This window comes from Lagenorhynchus albirostris, chromosome 10 (assembly GCF_949774975.1).
Source record: "Lagenorhynchus albirostris chromosome 10, mLagAlb1.1, whole genome shotgun sequence".
In the NCBI taxonomy this organism is placed as follows: Eukaryota; Metazoa; Chordata; class Mammalia; order Artiodactyla; family Delphinidae; genus Lagenorhynchus; species Lagenorhynchus albirostris.
The window spans coordinates 71,540,283-71,559,594 of NC_083104.1; the positions used below are offsets into that span (position 1 = coordinate 71,540,283).

The 19,312-nt window shown below is 36.4% G+C and overlaps 2 protein-coding genes across 11 annotated transcripts in view; one reads left to right on the forward strand and one right to left on the reverse strand.

The window, feature by feature from the left end:
• Positions 1-19,312, reverse strand: part of TRERF1 (transcriptional regulating factor 1) — a 572,147-nt gene that overhangs the window by 351,346 nt on the left and 201,489 nt on the right. The window lies entirely within an intron of this gene.
• The window catches only part of UBR2 (ubiquitin protein ligase E3 component n-recognin 2), a 115,760-nt gene that overhangs the window by 56,390 nt on the left and 40,058 nt on the right, over positions 1-19,312 (forward strand). For 6 of the 9 annotated variants that reach the window (XM_060162901.1, XM_060162895.1, XM_060162898.1 and 3 more), the window contains exons 12-24: positions 3,136-3,299; positions 3,389-3,488; positions 5,504-5,632; positions 8,351-8,534; positions 9,652-9,713; positions 10,587-10,697; positions 11,782-11,847; positions 13,144-13,266; positions 13,404-13,467; positions 14,418-14,542; positions 16,827-16,879; positions 17,770-17,872; positions 19,098-19,146. In XM_060162901.1, coding sequence (XP_060018884.1) covers positions 3,136-3,299; positions 3,389-3,488; positions 5,504-5,632; positions 8,351-8,534; positions 9,652-9,713; positions 10,587-10,697; positions 11,782-11,847; positions 13,144-13,266; positions 13,404-13,467; positions 14,418-14,542; positions 16,827-16,879; positions 17,770-17,872; positions 19,098-19,146 — 1,333 coding nt within the window. Of the gene's footprint in view, positions 1-3,135; positions 3,300-3,388; positions 3,489-5,503; positions 5,633-8,350; positions 8,535-9,651; positions 9,714-10,586; positions 10,698-11,781; positions 11,848-13,143; positions 13,267-13,403; positions 13,468-14,417; positions 14,543-16,826; positions 16,880-17,769; positions 17,873-19,097; positions 19,147-19,312 lie in introns of those variants that run through there. The other 3 variants (XR_009542950.1, XM_060162899.1, XR_009542951.1) reach the window with 3 other exon arrangements.

A 19,312-nucleotide genomic window follows, 5' to 3' on the forward strand; every position in this document is an offset into this window, starting at 1 on the left:
CCCAGTCCAGGAAGATCCCACATGCCGCGGAGTGGCTGGGCCCGTGAGCCATGGCCGCTGAGCCTGCGCGTCCGGAGCCTGTGCTCCGCAACGGGAGAGGCCACAACAGTGAGAGGCCCGCGTACCGCAAAAAAAAGAGAAAACTACTGATTTTTATATATCCATCTTGTATGAGGCTGGTTTTCTTATTAACATTTTCTCCGATATTTTGTGTTGATTCCTTGGAATTTCTGGTAATCTACAAATAATAATTTTTGTTTTTTTCTGATATTTCAACCTTTTATGTTTCTTGTCTGACTCCTTTAGTTAGAAGCACTAGAAAAATAACATATGTATTCATTTATTCAGAGAATATTTATTTAGCACCTTTATTAACTAGGCACTGTTTGGGGCTCTGGAAATAAATATAGCAGTAAACAAAAAAGACAAAAGACCCTGTTCCCATGGGATTTATAGTGCAACTGGGGAGAGACAGATGTGTATAATATTTACATATTTATAATAAATCAAGTGTTGAGAAGTGCTGTAAAGTAGGAAAGCGGGTTAAGGGGTTAGAGAGTGACAATGGAAGGGTCATACTTTATACAAGGTTATCAAAAAAGGCCTCTCAGAGAAGTAGTGTTTGGACAGAGACGTGAGGGACTAAGTGATGTGACTAACTGGTGAAAGAGCTTCCTAGGCAGAGGGAACAGCAAGTGCAAAGTTCTGAGATGAATATGCACTTGGCATTTTGGAAGAAAGAACCCAGAACAGGCCCGTGTTGCTAGAGTGAGTGAAGAGGAGAATGATCCATGAGGTCATTGAGTCTGGGGATAAGGGGAACATGGGAGTGGATTAGTGCCAGACCTTGAAGGCCATTGTAATACAAGTACTTACATTTTTTGTCTAAAGAAAGTAGAAAAAGGGAAATAGTAAAGAACAGAAATTAATAAAACAATGTAAATGTGCAAAAAAGATTTTTCTTTGAAAAAAAGGGATGGGGGTAGATCTCTAGAAAGTTTAATAAGAAAAACAGAAAAAATTTTATTTAAAAAGGACTACAAAAAACTACAAATCTTACAGATTTTAAATAGAAAATAGGCAATATTAGGATCAAATTAATCAATATAATTGGAAATTTGGATGAAATGAACAAATCCCTAAGAAAAAAACACAGGTCGTTAGAAGAGAAACAAGAAATAGAAAATTTTAATTAATATAAAAATCTTCTCACAAAGAAGTCCCCAGGCCCAAAGGCTATACTGGAGAATTCTTCCAAATATTTAAGAAAAAAATAATACCTGTCTTATATAACTTTTTCTAGAAAATAGAGAAAGAGAATATACTTGCCAATTAAGTCCTCTGTAACCTTGATACCAGAACCCAACAATTACAAGAAAAGAAAATTACCATTTAATTTCTCTCACAAACGAGGTTGCACAGATTGAATCAAGCAATATAGAAAAAGGATAATACATCACAACCAAGTTTGGTTTTATTTCCTTAACGCGAGTAGTATACCATTTGAAAAAAAAATCAACTGGCGTAATTCAACTTATTAACAGACAAAAGGGAGAGAAAAGATCATATTAGATGCTTTTCCTGAATTCATGATTTAAAATGAACGAAAAATACCTCATAGTAAATGAAATAGGAATGAAAGAATTTATTTAATCTGATAAAATACCTGAAGACAAAGCAAAAAGTAAAAACCCAAAGCAAACATTATGCTTGATGGCGAAATAGTAAAAGCTTTTCCCCGAGACCAGAGTTTTTTCTTAGGTCAGTGAAATCACATATAGTCATTTAATTGTCTCAAAATTGACTAATATAGCAAACAAGAAGGAAAATCCTTTTACTTGTCAACACCTCCCCTCCTTCGAACTTGAACTTAGTCTTCACTGTCTAGGAAAATTAACAGAAATTAATCCTATTGACTTTTGAGCTTTTGGGGGCCTAAGTCCTGGCAATGGGATGATGATTTCAGAGTTTTTCAAAGGTATGTTTAACTATATCGATTTTCTCTTTATCTGATGACTTTACAACTTAACCTCTACATTAGAATACAGTTTTACTATATTCTTAGACATCTAACTTCTGCATTCTTTTGTCTTCTTTGAGGGGTTTGGTGATATCAGTCAAAATTTATAATGTATATACACCTTAACCCAGTAATTCCACTTCTAGGAAATTATCCTATAAATATCCTTGCAACTGTACATAGTAGATATTTGTTGCAGTATCTTTTGTGATAAATAGCATAAGACTGGGAAAAACCCAAATATCTCACCAGTAAGGGCCTGGCTAATAAAGTATGATAGAAAAGAGTACTGGGGATAATTAAAAAGAATGAGGGAATTTATGTGAACTGGTATGGGACAATCTCCAAAATATATCAAGTGTAAAAACCAAGTGCAGAACCGTATTTATAATATGCTGTCCTTTGGGCAGGGGGGGAGATCATTATACATACCCATACTTACATCTACTTAATAACAGTTATCCATGTACTATAAATGTATATATGTGTGTATATATGCATACACGTATAATATACACACCATCTCTGGAAGTATATGCAAGAAAACTGCTAACAGAAATTGCCTTTGCAAGGGGGACTTTGGGAGCTAGGAGACTTAACTTTTTACCTGTTTTTTGCATCATTTAAGTGTATTTGCTTATTCAAAAATATATTAATATGTATATCTATATATAGAAAGAAAAACAAAAAAATAAATCTCAACTAAGATTAAGAGGAAATATAGTTTCATACTGAGTTCTACAGAATCTGTGATATAAACCTGTGGCTCCTAGAATAATTATACCATACCATTATAGGTGTCTAAATGTCTCAGTTAAGGAAAATTTGCAGCCTGGTTCAGATCCCCCACCCTGAATTGTCTTTGAATAATGAGCCTTGGATCTGTCTCCTTACATTCTGGCATCTTTCTCCGTGATATAATTGTTGCTTCATACACGTGGCAATTGGAGTAAGTAATTGTTATTTAGAAATACACAAAAATGCATTTATGATATTACATAGCTGTGTTGAAAAAGGTCTAAACTGAAAGAGCTAACCAACGTTGGTGACTTTTTTTTTTAGCTTTATGGTAAATAGTTTTTTATTACCATGTACTCTGATATACTTTGTCCTAGGCTCGGATGCTCATCACAGAAGAAAACCTAATGACCATTATCATTAAGACTTTTATGGATCATTTGAGACATCGAGATGCGCAGGGCAGGTTTCAGTTTGAACGATATACTGCTTTACAAGCCTTCAAGTTTAGGAGAGTTCAGAGCCTTATTTTAGATCTTAAGTAAGTTTTCGCTTAATTATTGAACGAGTTGCAACTTATAAAAGGTCATTGTTTGTCCATATATTCATTGCTGTTTTTGTGTTGTTCAGGTATGTGTTAATTAGCAAACCAACTGAATGGTCAGATGATCTGAGGCAGAAGTTCCTAGAAGGATTTGATGCCTTTTTGGAATTACTCAAATGTATGCAGGTATGTATAAGCTGACGCATTTCAAAAGTGAAACATTTACTTTCTCCCTTTTTCAGTTCACTGAACTAAATACCTTTCTGTCTGTGCATTTTTTTCATACTGGGCACATTTTTTTTTTTTGCGGTACGCGGGCCTCTCACTGCCGTGGCCTCTCCCATTGCGGAGCACAGGCTCTGGACACGCAGGCTCAGCGGTCATGGCCCACAGCTGCTCCCAGCTGCTCCGCGGCATGTGGGATCCTCCCGGACTGGGGCACGAACCTGCGCCCCCTGCATCGGCAGGCGGACTCCCAACTACTGTGCCACCAGGGAAGCCCGATACTGGGCACATTTTTAAAAGAATAATTTGGATAGCTACAATTTGGATCAAGAAGCTCCTCTTAAAAAAAAAGAAGCTCCTCTTAATTGGAAACTCTTAGAAAGGTGTAGAATGCATGAGATCCCAGCAGAGGTTCTGACATCTGCTGTACTTTTGTATTTGGTTATTTTTTTGGTTACCATTAATGTTCTTTCCTTGGGGGTGTCAGATGGTTTTGTTTTGAATATGCTTACATGGAAGTATTGTCAAATTAGTTATTTAGGAAACTATGTCTCCTTAATGTTTCCATATTTTTCTTTCATTGATACCATATTTATATGATATAGAACTCCCCCCCCCATTTAATTTTCTTTTTGGAAACACTTCTGTATACAAAATAGAATCTAGAAGCAGAAACTGGTATAGTTAACCAGTTTTTTGTTTTGGTTTTGTTTGTTTGGGGCCATGCCTCGAGGCTTGCGGGATTTTAGTTCCCCAGCCAGGAATTAAATCTGGCAGTGAGAGCACAGAGTCCTAACCACTGGACTGCCAGGGAATTCTCCTAACTGTAAAAAGATAGATGACATTTCAGAAAATCTGAGGAATATCATTATGATTCCTTTAGTAGCTGTCTGGCTTTCTTAAGAAAGGAATAAGCAAAGTTAACCTATCATTTGTAGGATATATTCTAGTTCCCATGTTGGTGGTGGTTTCTGGGTGTTTTATTATAGTACTTCTATTTTTTTCCTTGTACCTATAGAAAGAGTATCTACCTTGGTCATTTTGAATACTTGAAGTGTCCTGTATTTTCTATTATTTTTAATCAGTTCCAGTGCACCAGGGTAGTTAGGCTAGTTTCTAAAAAAGTTATATTCTTTTGTGTTAAAAGCTGTTTATCTTTTCTTGTTTTGCTTTCTTTCGGTCTCTATGAAGACTTTATTGATTGATTGATTGATTGCTGCATTGGGTCTTCGTTGCTGCGCCCAGGCTTTCTCTAGTTGTGACGAGCGGGGGCTACTCTTTGTTGTGGTGCGCGGGCTTCTCATTGTGGTGGCTTCTCTTGTTGCAGAGCACGGACTCTAGTCACGCAGGTTTCCGTAGTTGTGGCTCGCGGGCTCTAGAGCTCGGGCTCTGGAAGACAGGCTCAGTAGTTGTGGCGCACGGGCTTTGTTGCTCCACGGCACGTGGGATCTTCCCAGGTCAGGGCTCAAACCCGTGTCCCCTGCCTTGGCAGGTGGATTCTTAACCACTGCACCACCAGGGAAGCCCTATGAAAACTTTTAGTTACAGATTACAAATAAATATAAAAATTTTATTTTAGTATATTATAAAACATATTTATAAATTCAGTAGCGTTTTAAAAGTCTGCCAAGTTTCTTCTGACAGTTTTTTCTATGGATGATAGAGCTAAAAAGGGATTTGAAGGATTGTTGCAGTGAAGTATATACATTTTATTGTCTAAAACATATAGAAGATTGCCTCTAAAATAAGTTGTTCTATATTTTACTGGGATTTTTAATTTATAAAATTTTAGAGAATGTTATATAAACGTGTTATTTAAGAAGTTGGACTTCTCATACTACTTGAAACTTCCTGTTAGAACTTTTACTTTATATGTTTTTGTAATCAGTATTTCTTCTGCATTATTTCTTAAGTTTTGATGTAAAAGAACAGATGTAATTTTAGTTTATTTAAAAAATCTTTTCATTCCTTTTAAGGGAATGGATCCAGTTACACGTCAAGTAGGACAGCATATTGAAATGGAACCAGAGTGGGAAGCAGCCTTCACACTGCAAATGAAATTAACACATGTCATTTCAATGATGCAGGACTGGTGTGCTTTAGATGTGAGTCTCTTCTGGGGTCAGGGATAGGAGATAAATGGAGGAGAGACAGAGAGAAACAATTTCCTAAGTAAAATCTGAGGCAGTTTGGAGAGGATAGTGGTGATATGTTCATAAAACAGCATATTTTCTGCTTTCACTTGTATATTCAGTAAAAGTTCAAATTCTGAAACCTTAGAAGATAGATAAAGGAGGATATAATCCACACTCTCTCTTCTTTTATGTTACTATCTTTTATATATATATATATATATATATATAAAATCCTGTCAAGATTTTGAGCATATAAAAAGAAGTTTATAAATTTATCCAAAAATGAAATTTTACTATTGGTACATTTGTCCTATGTCTTAAAATTATTTTGGCCTTCCTTTGGCTATAAAATCTAGATGAGAAAAAAAAAAAAATCTAGATGAGAGCTTGTGTAAGTTGGGAGGTCAGAGAAGGCTTCTGTGAGATCTGAACTATGTGTCAGAGTTAACTGATCAAAGAGTAAAGAATATTCCTGACTGAGGGACAGCTGCATCATGCTCTCTGATGAGAACGAGTACGGATCCAGGAGCTGTGAGAAGGCTCTGGTCGGAACAGAGGTTGAAAATAGAGAAGTAAACAGGTGCCTCGCTTTGCAGGACCTTGGAAGCCATGGAAAGAAGTTTGAATTTTATTCTAATTAAAGTGGGATGCCATTCGAGACTCCCAAGCAGAAAAGTGACATGATCCAATTTACATGTTTTTAAAAGTTACTCTGTGTGGAGAATGGATGGAGGAGGGTAAGAGTAGAAGCAGGGAGTTCAGTGGAGACATGTTGGCTTTCCTTTGAGTTACTGGAAATAATCACTGGTCAGGTTTGAGAGAAATTTAGATGAAATTGCCAGCTTGGTAATAGACTGGACAACCGGGAATGAGGAAAACAGAGAGCCCAGAAATAAACCCACACATTATGGTCAATTAATCCACGACAAAGGAGACAAGAATATGCAATGGAAAAAAGATGGTCTCTTCAGTAAGTGTTGCTGGGAATACTGGACAGCTACATGTAAAAGAATGAAATTAGAACATTTCCTCACACCGTATACAAAAATGAACTCAAATTAGATTAAAGACCTAAATGTAAGACTGAAGCCATAAAGTTTCTAGAAGAAAATATAGGCAGAACACTCTTTGACATAAATCATAGCAACATTTTTTTTTTTGGATCTGTCCCCTAAGGCAAAGGAAGCAAAAGCAAAAAAGAAACAAATGGGACCTAATTAAACTTAAAATCTTTTGCACGACAAAGGAAAGAGACAGCCTACTGAGTGGGAGAAAATATTTGCAAATGATATGCCCAATAAGGGGTTATTATCCAAAATATATAAATAGCTCAATATCAAAAAAACAAACAGCCCAATTAAAAAATGGGCAGAAGACCTGAATGGACATTTTTCCAAAGGAGACATACAGATGGTCAATAGGCACATGAAAAGATGCTCAACACCACTAATCATTGGAGAAATGCAAGTCAAAACCACAGTGAGTTATCACTTCACACCTGTCACAATGGCGGTCGTCAAAAACACCACAAATAATAAATGTTGGCGAGGATGTGGAGAAAAGGAACCCTTGTACACTGTTAGTATGGATGTAAACTGGTGCACTGTGGAAAACAGTATGGAGTTTCTTCAAAAAACTAAAAATAGAACCACCATATAATCCAGTAATTCCACTTCTGGGTATTTCTCTGAAGAAACGGAAACACTAATTCAAAAAGATACATGTACCCCAATGTTCATAGCAGCATTATTTTCTTTCTGACTCACTTCACTGTGTATGATAGTCTCTAGGTCCATCCATGTCTCTACAAGTGACCCAATTTCCTTTTTATGGCTGAGTAATATTCCATTGTATATATGTACCACATCTTCTTTATCCATTCCTCTGTGTGAAGTAAGTCAGAAAGAGAAAAAAAAATTTTGTGTATTAAAGCATTATTTACAATTGCCGAGATATGGAAGCAACCTCAGTGTCCATCAGTAGATGAGTGGATGAAGATGTGGGAGGGTGTGAGTGTGTAGGTGTGTGTGATGGAATATTACTCAGCCATAAAAAGGAATGAAATTTTGCCATTCACAACAACATGGTGGACCCTGGAGGGTATTATGCTTAGTGAAATAAGTCAGAGGAAGACAAATCCTGTATGTTATCACTCATATGTTGAATCTAAAAAAAAAAAAACAACTAGTGAATATAACAAAACAGAAACAGAATCATAGATATAGAGAACAAACTAGTGGTTACCGGTGGGGAGAGGCAAGATGGGGGGATTAAGAGGTACAAACCACTGTGTATAAAATAAATAAGCTATAAGGATTATGCTATAGCACAAGGAATATAGCTGATATTTTAAAATAGCTGTAAATGGAATATAATCTATAAAAATTTTGAATCACTATCTGTACATCTCTAACTAATGTAATATTGTAAATCAGCTATCCCTCAATTAAAAAAAAAATTGGGAATGAGGGAAAGGAGGACTTTGGAATGACTTCTAGATTTCTACAGCTCTATAAAGATGTCATTTACTGAAACAGGGCCCTGGAAGAGGGAGCAAGTTGGGAAGAAAAGACTAAGTTTAATTTTGCCCATATTGATATTTGAAGTACTTATACATCGTTGAATTTGAGGTGCTTGGTTAATGCTGTAGAAACCTTTGAGTAACTTACAGAAAACCATCTTTTTTAGGAAAAGGTATTAATTGAAGCTTACAAGAAATGCCTTGCTGTATTGACGCAGTGTCATGGTGGTTTTACTGATGGTGAACAGCCAGTAACATTAAGCATCTGTGGACATTCAGTGGAAACTATCAGATACTGTGTTTCCAAAGAAAAAGTTAGCATTCACCTCCCAGTTTCTCGCTTACTTGCAGGTAAAGCATTTCTCCCTAAAAGAGAACCCTGAAATTGTCTTTTAAATTGTTGTTTGTGGTTAACATTAATTGAATACCTACACTGCATTTTTCTGAGAGTTTCACATGCATTAACTTATTTAATCATCACAGCCTATGAGGTGGGTATTGTTGTTAGGTTTGTCACAAATGGGAAGACTGAGACATGGAGGTGGCTCGCTTAGCGTCACACCGCAACAAGTCAGAGTAGGGATTTTGAGGTAGTTTGGCACCAGAAACCATGTTTGTAATGACCATACCATAATGCCTTTTCAGACTTCTTAACTACATATACCACATGTTTTATTGTTTATCTCAGCCCAGCTTCAAAGTCTGTGTTGTTAGGATTCAAATTGGTCTATCACTTAAGTGATCACTAATAAATTGAAACCACCCTATACTTCCTCTCTCTCTAAGCTGTTTCTTATTTATTGATAACCTTTTAATCAGCAGGTTGGAGTGAGTCCCAAATTGGGGTAATAAGATTGTAAAAAGCATTCTCTGTTTAGACAACAACATAAACAGGACAATTAATTCTTAGTTAACAATTAACTAAGGTTGAGCTATAAAAGAGCCCTTTGCAGTTAGGGACTAAAGAGGCTTTGATCCTAAACTGGAAGTTCTGGGGAACTGAATTCTGAGGTCAGGATCAGTGCAGACCATGAATTCCATGGCCAGTTTCTCTGTTCAGTTGCCAGGAGGATCTCTCACTACTATACTTTAAATGGAACAAACTCCATGATCCAGTGGAATACGACTCTTAAAATTGGTATACAGATTGCTTTGATAGTTATGTAGCTGCTTTTGCTATGTTTGTATGTCTAACATTTACTTCTGTAAAATGTCATCAGTGTATGTTGGTACCTGTAATTAAGACTCCAGTTCAAGTGTGCCTTTAATTCTGAGGTTCATGAGAATAACAATTGAAAAGCTTCATTTATGGGTGCAATTCATTTTATATCTTAATGTGTAACATGATAGGTTCCCAAAGAGAAACAGAAAAGAAGTTAGCTATAAAGTTGAGTGAATATTTATGTTTTTTTTTTAATCTGAATTATTTTCACTTATAGAAATACTTTTTTATTTGTTCTCCATGCAGGTTTGCATGTATTGGTAAGCAAAAGTGAAGTGGCATATAAATTTCCAGAGCTCCTACCTCTAGTAAGTAGTGCTGACATTTAAAAGTAGATATCTATTACAAACCTCCAGTTAGATAGTAAGTCATGGGAATATAATATCCAGCATAAGGAATACGGTCAATAATATCATAACAACTTTGTATGGAGACGGATGGTTACTAGACTTATCACAGTGATCATTTCATAATGTATGCAAATATCAAATCATTATGTAGTACACCTGAAACTGATGTAATACTATACATCAACTATATTTCAGCAATCAACAAACAAATAAATAAAAGTAAATATTTACTATGTTCTACATACTTGAAATCACTTTGAAACAAACTACTAGGGTTCTCCAGAGAAACAGAGCCAATAAAGAGTGAGTGAATGAGTGAGTGAGTGAGTGTGTGTGTGTTTGTGTGTGTGTAGAAGGAGAGAGAGATTGATTTATTGTAGGGAATTGACTCACATAGTCATGGGGCTTGGCAAGTTTGAAATAAGCCCGGCAACCTGGCAGGCTAAGAGTTTAAGAGTTGATGTCACAGTCTGAAGTCCAAAGGCAATCTGGAAGCAGAATTTCTTCATCCTTGGGGAAGCCTCAGTCTTTTCTCTTAAGGCCTTCAACTAATTGGATGAGGCCCACCCATATCATGGAGAGTAATCTGCTTTACTCAAAGTCTACTGATATAAATACTAATCACATCTACAAAATGCTTTCACAGCAACATCTACATTGGTGTTAATCAAAAATTGGGTACCATGGCCCAGCCAAGTTGACACATAAAATTAACTATCACACAAACATACCTTAAAATAATTTTGACTTGTGTTTTAGATAAAGCTTCCATCCCTATAAACCAATCTTCTTTTTAGAGTTGAGATTTTTGTGGTTTTTTTGTATACACAGAGTGAACTTAGCCCACCCATGTTGATAGAACACCCTCTTAGATGCCTTGTTTTATGTGCCCAAGTACATGCAGGAATGTGGAGAAGAAATGGTTTCTCTCTTGTAAATCAAGTAAGTGTTTTTTAATTCTACGAAGAGTTTTCAGTCCATTCTTTACCTTCTATGAAGGTTATAATTTTCAATGTACTTAGTCACTGAAAGTCCTCTATATTAAAACTGTTTGTGGCCCCTGGAAACGAACCTTAAAAGAATTTTTTTTAAAAAACTGTTTGACAAAAGAAATGTAACCTTAAACCAAAAGGTTTTTTAGAGCTTTTATTCATATTTTGTTAAGAAACAATATCAAAAGTAGAAATGAGCTTTATTTTCACTTGCAGTCATTTTTAGAACAATGTTGGATATCTTTAAAACATAAAAAGTCTGGATTTCACTTACTTAAATTAAACTGGGTTAAAAGATAAAAGTTCTGTTAGTATAGCTCTGAAATTGAGGTTTTAATTTTTAAACCTCACCAAGGCTTGGTATAGGACTTTTCTGTTTTTGATAGGTATAATAAATCTCACTGAAGGAACTTTATTAGGAGACCCAGAAAGTTGGCTGCAAAATGTGAACCATAGAGTGACTACTATAATCTGGAGATTTCTAATTAAATAATCTCTACTAAGATAGCATTAACTGCTGGGGAAACCACATTACGTGTGCACATTTGCGTGTTCATGCTCACATGCACAAGAGTCATGTGCTCTTTTTTTAAAAAAAATTAATTTATTTATTTATTTATTTTTGGCTGTGTTGGGTCTTCGTTGCTGCACGTGACCTTTCTCTATTCATGGCGAGCAGAGACTACTTTTTGTTGCTGTGCGTGGGCTTCTCACTGCAGTGGCTTCTCTTGTTGCGGATCACAGGCTCTAGGTGCTTGGGCTTCAGTAGTTGCGGCACGTGGGCTCAGTAGTTGTGGCTCACGGGCTCCAGAGCACAGGCTCAGTAGTTGTGGCGCACGGGCTTAGTTGCTCTGCGCCATGTGGGATCTTCCCGGACCAGGGCTCGAGCCCATGTCCCCTGCATTGGCAGGCGGATTCTTAACCACTGTGCCACCAGGGAAGCCCCCATGTGCTCTTTTGGTGAGTGGGGAGAGGAGGGAACTGCACAAATAAAAACCTGTTTACCCAATATAATTACTTTTTTTTTTTTTTAGATTTATTACTACCACAATGTGAAATGCAGACGTGAAATGTTTGACAAGGATATAGTAATGCTTCAGGTAAAAAGCATTAAATTTAAAGGTTGTGGGGAGTTTTTCTTCTTGTTATTTCCACAGGACCCAGTCATTTATGATCACTCTCAAATCTATAACTGCAGCCTAGCTCTTATCTACTAAGCTCCAAACTCATATGGCTAACAGCTGATAGAACATTTACATCTAGTTTCCTGGACACATCTCACAGTTAACACATTCAAAATAACTCCTCTTGTGTCCTCCATACCTTCTTCCTATCTTTGAGGTTTCCCTACCTTAGTGAATTATTCAACAATCTGTAGTTATTAGAGTCAGAAACCTGAAAGCCATCCTTTCTTCACTGTCGTCTGATTGAAGACCCAAATCCCTCAAACTGATTTTCAAGGGCTTCAGTACTTAGCTATGTTTAAAATTCCATGAATTTGTCATACTCTCCCTTAAGTCTTAAAATCTGCACATTTATTTCTTTTGCTCCCTAGATTGCCCACCCCACCCGCTTCCTTTTCTGTTTACCATGTATAATATTTTCCTGCGTGTCTTTGTGTTTAGAGTCACTTTCTCCAGGAAGCCTTCCCTGACACACTAAAATGTGGCTTTGTGTCCCTTTTGGGAGGGCCCATAGCATGATGCTTATCCCCACCATAGCATTCATAAGTCTGGATTGTAGTTGCCTATTTACTTTTCGTCCCCTACACTAAACTGTGGCAACTCTATCTTGTTCCTTTTTATGTCCATTTTACATAGCACAGTGCTTGTCACAAAGTAGTGTTTCCATATTATTGCTGAATGGATTTAGAAATTATAGAAAAAGTTACAAAATGTAAATTTCAAAAAAAATTATTGGTTCAAGATAAATTAAAATTCAAGTTGATTGAGAAGCTATACAAGATAATATTTAAAAGCTGTCATTTCACTTAGTATAGCATTTATCACTAAAAATTAGTTTGAGTTCTTGATAAGAGTTTAATATGATACATATTTTTTTAAATGCTAGAAGTTTTATTACCATACCACATTTCTGTCTGTACACCTGGCAGTGGTAAGATAGCCCTGACACAAATCTTTGAACTGAATTTATAGGAATTATGACATGTGGGTTTAGCGAGTGTTTTGTTTTGATTTGTTTTACCAGCATAGATCCCTGTCCACACTTGTAGCTACCACAAGTAGAGATTGGGGCTCAATGGGTTTTCATCTTTTATTGGAATTGATGAACGAGTTAGCTGCTTCCTCTTGTGCAAGCCAAAATATCTCTCACTAGTTGTTTAGTAGCCCTTTTGACCTTCCTCTTTTCCTTTATCTCAAACATTTTAAAAAAAGACAGGTGTCTCCATGATGGATCCAAATCATTTCCTGATGATAATGCTTAGCCGCTTTGAACTTCATCAGATTTTCAGTACTCCAGACTATGGAAAAAAAATTAGTTCTGAGACTACTCATAAGGTAAGAGCATGCTTTATGAGACCACAACACACTGTTAGAGAAGCATCTTTCATTCTTTTTGGTTATTTTGATCATCTGAGGTAATACAGTATTCTTATTATCTGTGAACTTTCTCCCACTGTCCCTGATTGTTACAGGATTTAGTTCAGCAGAACAACACTCTAATAGAAGAAATGCTATACCTCATTATAATGCTTGTTGGTAAGTTTGGATCTTTTGGAACATTTATGTATTATATTGACTTTTGTGGTATCAAATAGTTTAGAATCTGAACTGTTTCCTCTATTTGAGCAGTTACTCAGTTTTAGGGGAAGGAGATGAGGGTGTCTGTTTTTATCTCCCCTCTGGTTACTGTAATGATGAGAGAAACAGCACTGTGGTCCTTTGGAAGGAGAGAGGACAACTGCTAAAGCAGGATAAACTAGAAGACTGTGTTGGGAATAAAACGGGGGACAGGAGAATTCAGCAAACAAGAATAGGATATTTAGGAGCTATTTACAGTTACTTTATATCTTAGCTATGTTTTTCTCCATGGTTTTGTGGTACAAAAGTGTCCTCTTGACTTCAGATATGAAAATTCCAAGTTAATAGAGACCTATGGCTAATAGACACAGATTTTTTTTTCTTATTACCTAAATTTTCAGTCCTGTTGCCTCCATCTTTCCTATTCTTTTATCCTTTACTTTCTCCTACCTCCCGTACTATTTCAGTCTCTCTACAGTCCATAGAGCAGAGAATCCTGGCTACTGTCAGGAAGTAATACCAATGAAGAAGGTCTCAGAAGGTGATATCTTATTTGCCACTAGATAAAAGAACAAAGGAAGGCTCTCCCTCCTACCTAGGCTGCTAGTACAGCTACTGCTGTACCAGTTCTTGACTACTTCAAATCCTTTCCCACCTTCTGATCCCATTTTTTCAAAACAGCAACCAGAGTTCTCTCTCTGTTGCTGAAGACTACACTCACCTGTTGTGTCAGAGACTCACAAAGATGGTTAAGTGCTGCTCTCACCCTACCTTGTTGCCAGACCAGTCATTGCTTTCCCATTGCACAGAAAGAAAAATACATTGTGTTGCATGAATTATAAATATATATCACTTATAAGTATTATGATTGTTAAGTGTGTGTATATGTACTTATTCACTGTTGACAGGAGAGAGATTTAGTCCTGGAGTTGGACAGGTAAATGCTACAGATGAGATTAAACGAGAGATTATCCATCAGTTGAGCATCAAACCTATGGCTCATAGTGAATTGGTAAAGTCTTTACCTGAAGATGTAAGTACCTGCATTTTAAGAAAAGAAAATTATGGAAATCCTTCCCTACCTACCAGTCTAGTATGTATAGATTTACTTCTCTGTACCTTTTCCATAATTGTAAAAACTACAGTTCTAGAATATGTATAACTCTAGTCACTCTCATTAGAAATAATTAGAAAAAGAGAATACTAGGGGCTGGGAGTGGAAAGCAGCCTAGGAATAGAATCATTTACAATGAAGCCTTGAAAGAGATAAGGATGCTGAATAAAAGAAAACCTGTTCCAGGACTTCCCTGGTTTCATAGTGGTTAAGAATCCACCTGCCAATGCAGGGGACATGGGTTTGAGCCCTGGTCCAGGAAGATCCCACATGCCATGGAGCAACTAAGCCCCTGCACCACAACTACTGAGCCTGTGCTCTAGAGCCCGTGAGCTACACCTACTGAGCCCACGCACCGCAACTACTGAAGCCTGCGCGCCTAGAGCCTGTGCTCCGCAACAAGAGAAGCCACAGCAATGAGAAGCTTGCGCACCACAATGAAGAGTAACCCCCACTCGCCGCAACTAGAGAAAGCCCACGCACAGCAACAAAGACCCAACGCGGCCAAAAATAAAATTAATTAATTAATTTTTTTTTAAAAAGAGAAAAAAACCTGTTCCTCAGAACAGAATTTATATATCCATTAAAGAGGGGTTTTTATAGGGTGTTTAAGTACAAAGTTGCCATGGGTAGAGAGAACGCTTTATAACCTAGAAATATCTACTCAGCTGTGTTGACTAAAGTCTGCTAGAGTTTTTTCCTTCTAAAGCATCCAAAGACTATGCTAAGCCATCTCTCTCATTTTAGTGAATGTAAGCTAATATTCATATGGGCATTCATAGATTCAGTTGTAACTATTTTTCCTGCCAGGACCTTAAGTTCCTCTGCCGCCTACTTTTCAGCCCTGGGGCTTTTCAGAAACCCAGATTACAGTTGTGAAAGGACTTTATTTTCATCGAGGCTTTTCAAAATGTTTTCCCGAATTTGAAACATAGATCAAAACTCTTAACCTTAATGTTCATTCTTCTGGGATTTAAACCTTTTTATTTGTTGCATTGTAATACTTCTCTTAAACTTCGTATTATTTCAAACTTGAAAAACTTGAAACATCTATAGAAATAGAAAACATAGTATAGTGAACCATCTCCAGCTTCAACATATGACCAATCTTATTTTATTTATACCCCAGCCACTGATCTCTTCACCCTCACTGGGTTATTTTGTAGAGAATACCAAGTTTACCATTTCATCTATAAATAGAATTGTATATATCTAAAACAGTGGTTCTCAACCAGGGATGATTCCCCCCCCACCCCCTGGAGGGGGTGGCATTTGGCAATGTCACTACTCAGGGCAGGGTGTGTGATGCTACTGGCATCTATTCAGCAGAGGCCAGTCAGTATACTACTAAACATCCTACAGTGCACAGGACAGATTCCCACAACAAAGAACTATCTTGTCCAAATGTCAGTAGTGCCAAGGTTGATCCAAAAGATATGAGCTTTTAGAGAAACCTATGCATATGCCAATTATCACACCTAAAAAAAAATAATGATTTTTTAATATCACTGAATATCTAGTCAGAATAAAAATTACATGTACTTTTTTTAATAGATCTTTGTTAATGGACTACTTTGCCATTTCTAGTTGTGTATACATGTACTTTTTAATGCAGGAAATGAGGAAACAATTAACAGTTTCATTTAGACCATTGGAATAAGGAAGAAATAAAATTTAAAACAGTATTTTAAAAGTGTAACTGCCTTGTACAAAGTGATGGCATCTATATTTACCAAACATTTTTGACCAGAGAATATTTCACGGAATTCCTGTGAACAGCTTGTCGTGAATGGGATATGATTTGGGAAATGATGTTTTAACAAAAATAGATAAGAAATTAGTGTAGCTATTTCACAAAATACTGCAAATATATAAATTTTAAATATAAAATTTAAACGTTATGTGTACTTTGTGTTTTTACTTTATTCCTTTTGAAAGCTGTCACCTTGATTCCATATGGTAGTAACTTGTTTTTAATTATGTCAATCTGAATGAATGTTAGCTTACCAACTGAATTTCCCCAACTGCCTGTTAATCATTATGTTTACTATGGAATCCTCATTTGTAAAAATCAGGAGAATAGTATATCTGCTTTATGCAATTGCTGTATGAAGCTTAATGAGATAAAAGCACAATGCTCAAGAGTGCTAGCAGATATTATTATTAACATGAAACACACTTAATTTGTTTCCTGTACCTTTAGGAGAACAAGGAAACTGGCATGGAGAGTGTAATTGAAGCAGTTGCCCATTTCAAGTGAGTTTATTTTCTGCTTTTTCACATTCAATTTTATTTTATACATTAATTTTTCTTAGAGTGTTTCCCTTGATGGAACTAAGAATAAAACTGTTGTTTTCAGAGAGTGACAACCACTTTCAAACATATAATTCTGAACTAGATTTCTCACTGACATTTCACTTTTATGATCTAGCCCTGCACTTAGCAACTTGAAGTAGCTTTATGAGAGTTTTCAGTTTTCAGGTGTTCCCTAGCTGATAGTTTCAGATAATTGAAACTAACCTGAGCAGGTGATCTGAGTAAATGCATTGTGCTTTCTTTGTTTCCATTTGAATGTGCCACCTAAGTTGTGGGATAGCCTCTGAATAATGCTTTCTTCGGTGTCCCGTGTGTTGCCCAGTCAGTAAACTATAAGTAGTCTATCCCCTTAAGGTTGTTGAGGCAGTTTCTTAATCCTGCTTTTTCTGTGCTCCTCATTCCAATGGCATTGTCTTTATTCTTGCTGATTTTAAAACAGTACATATTTTTAGGGAAAATATAGAAAAAATTATAGAAAAGATTCTCTAAACCCTAAAATTGCATCTGCTTTTTTTCACTTGGTAGAACTTATCACAGACATCTTTACATGTCAAAGTATACAAGTTAACATCAATTTTAATAGTGTTCAGTTGTTTGGAGATGTCATAATGTGTGTAACCTGTCCCCTGTTGTTAGACTTTAAATTGTTGTCACTGCAGTGACCGTCACATTCACTTGTCCAGTTAGAATAAATTCAAGGTGGACATGCTAGATAAAGTGAACGCACATAAAGCTTTGAATGTAGATGATTAAATGAACCCACAGAAAGTAGTTCCAGCTTACATTCACCAACAGTATATGAGATTGAAGAATTTTTTTTTCCCCCAAAGGAAACCTGGATTAACAGGACGAGGCATGTATGAACTGAAACCAGAATGTGCCAAAGAGTTCAATTTGTATTTCTATCACTTTTCGAGGGCAGAGCAGTCCAAGGTAATTGAGAAAATTAAAAGTGTACTGAGAAAGGGTTGCTTGGAGTTTTTTTGTTTTTATTTTGTTTTTTCCTAAACAACTTTTACTGCTTTTCACAGATTGAAAAAGGACACATTTTTATGGTAGGAAATTTGGAAAATATGAAAAGGTATAAAGCAGAAAGTACAGATTACCTATACCACCACGTAGCATTTGGGGTTTTCCCTTATTTTGTGCGTACATAAAAAAGGTCTATATAATTATATACATACCCACACATATCTAATTGTATGTATTTTATTAGCTTTTGAAGACATCATCAACGTGTATTCTAATCAGTTAACCTATTTTACACTCATTTCAGAATTGCTAGTACTTAACATGCTTTTCCATGGTGACTTAAGGAATTTTCCTGATCATTCTTAGCGGGTTAAATTTTGCCTTTTAGCAGTCTACTCTTAAAAATAAGTTTTCAATAAATGGCAGTAAATGAAACTTAAACATGAAGCTTTTGTTTATTAGTTTTCTGGGGTTTCTTTTTGTCTTTGCTTTTTTGAAGTATAGTTGATTTACAATGTTGTGTTAGTTTCTGGTGTACAGCACAGTGAAATCAGTCATATATATATATTCTTTTTCAGATCCTTTTCCCTTACAGGTTATTATAGAATATTGAGTATAGTTCCCTGTGCTATACAGTAGGTCCTTGTTGGTTATCTATTTTATATATAGCAGTGTATATTAGTGTTTGATGCATGAAATAAAGCTCAAATCAAAAATAAGTTTTTGGTTTTAGTTGGTGCATGTTTCCCCTGCATTTTTTTTTTTGTTTGTTTGCGGTACGCAGGCCTCTCATTGCTGTGGCCTCTCCCGTTGCGGAGCACAGGCTCCGGACACACAGGCTCAGCGGCCATGGCTCACGGGCCCAGCCACTCCGCGGCATGTGGGATCTTCCCAGACCAGGGCACAAACCTGTGTGCCCTGCATCGGCAGGCGGACTCTCAACCACTGCACCACCAGGGAAGCCCTTCCCCTGCATTTTAAATCAAGAAAGAATCCACTTGGGATTCTCTTAGTGGCAGGGGGAAATTAACCTTGATACCAATTTCGGGGGAGTTGCAAAACTAAGGATAGAAATCTTCTAAAATCAGAAGTTAGTATGGCAAAGATTAACATATATCAGTAGTTTTGGATATTAAATTGTTTCATGTTACTAATTCCCTGTCCAAATTACATTCATTTTTATTAGGCAGAGGAAGCCCAACGGAAATTGAAAAGGCAAAATAAGGAAGATACAGGTATTTTTAATCTTTCCCAAAATCTCGTTTCAGTCTCTTTTACTTGTTAAACATTGTTTTCTATTGACTATGATGATGATTCTTAATGAAGTGGTAGATTTAAATACAAGCTTTCTGAGTGAGCTTTTTTTTTTTTTTTGGCTGATTTGGGTCTTAGTTGCGTCAC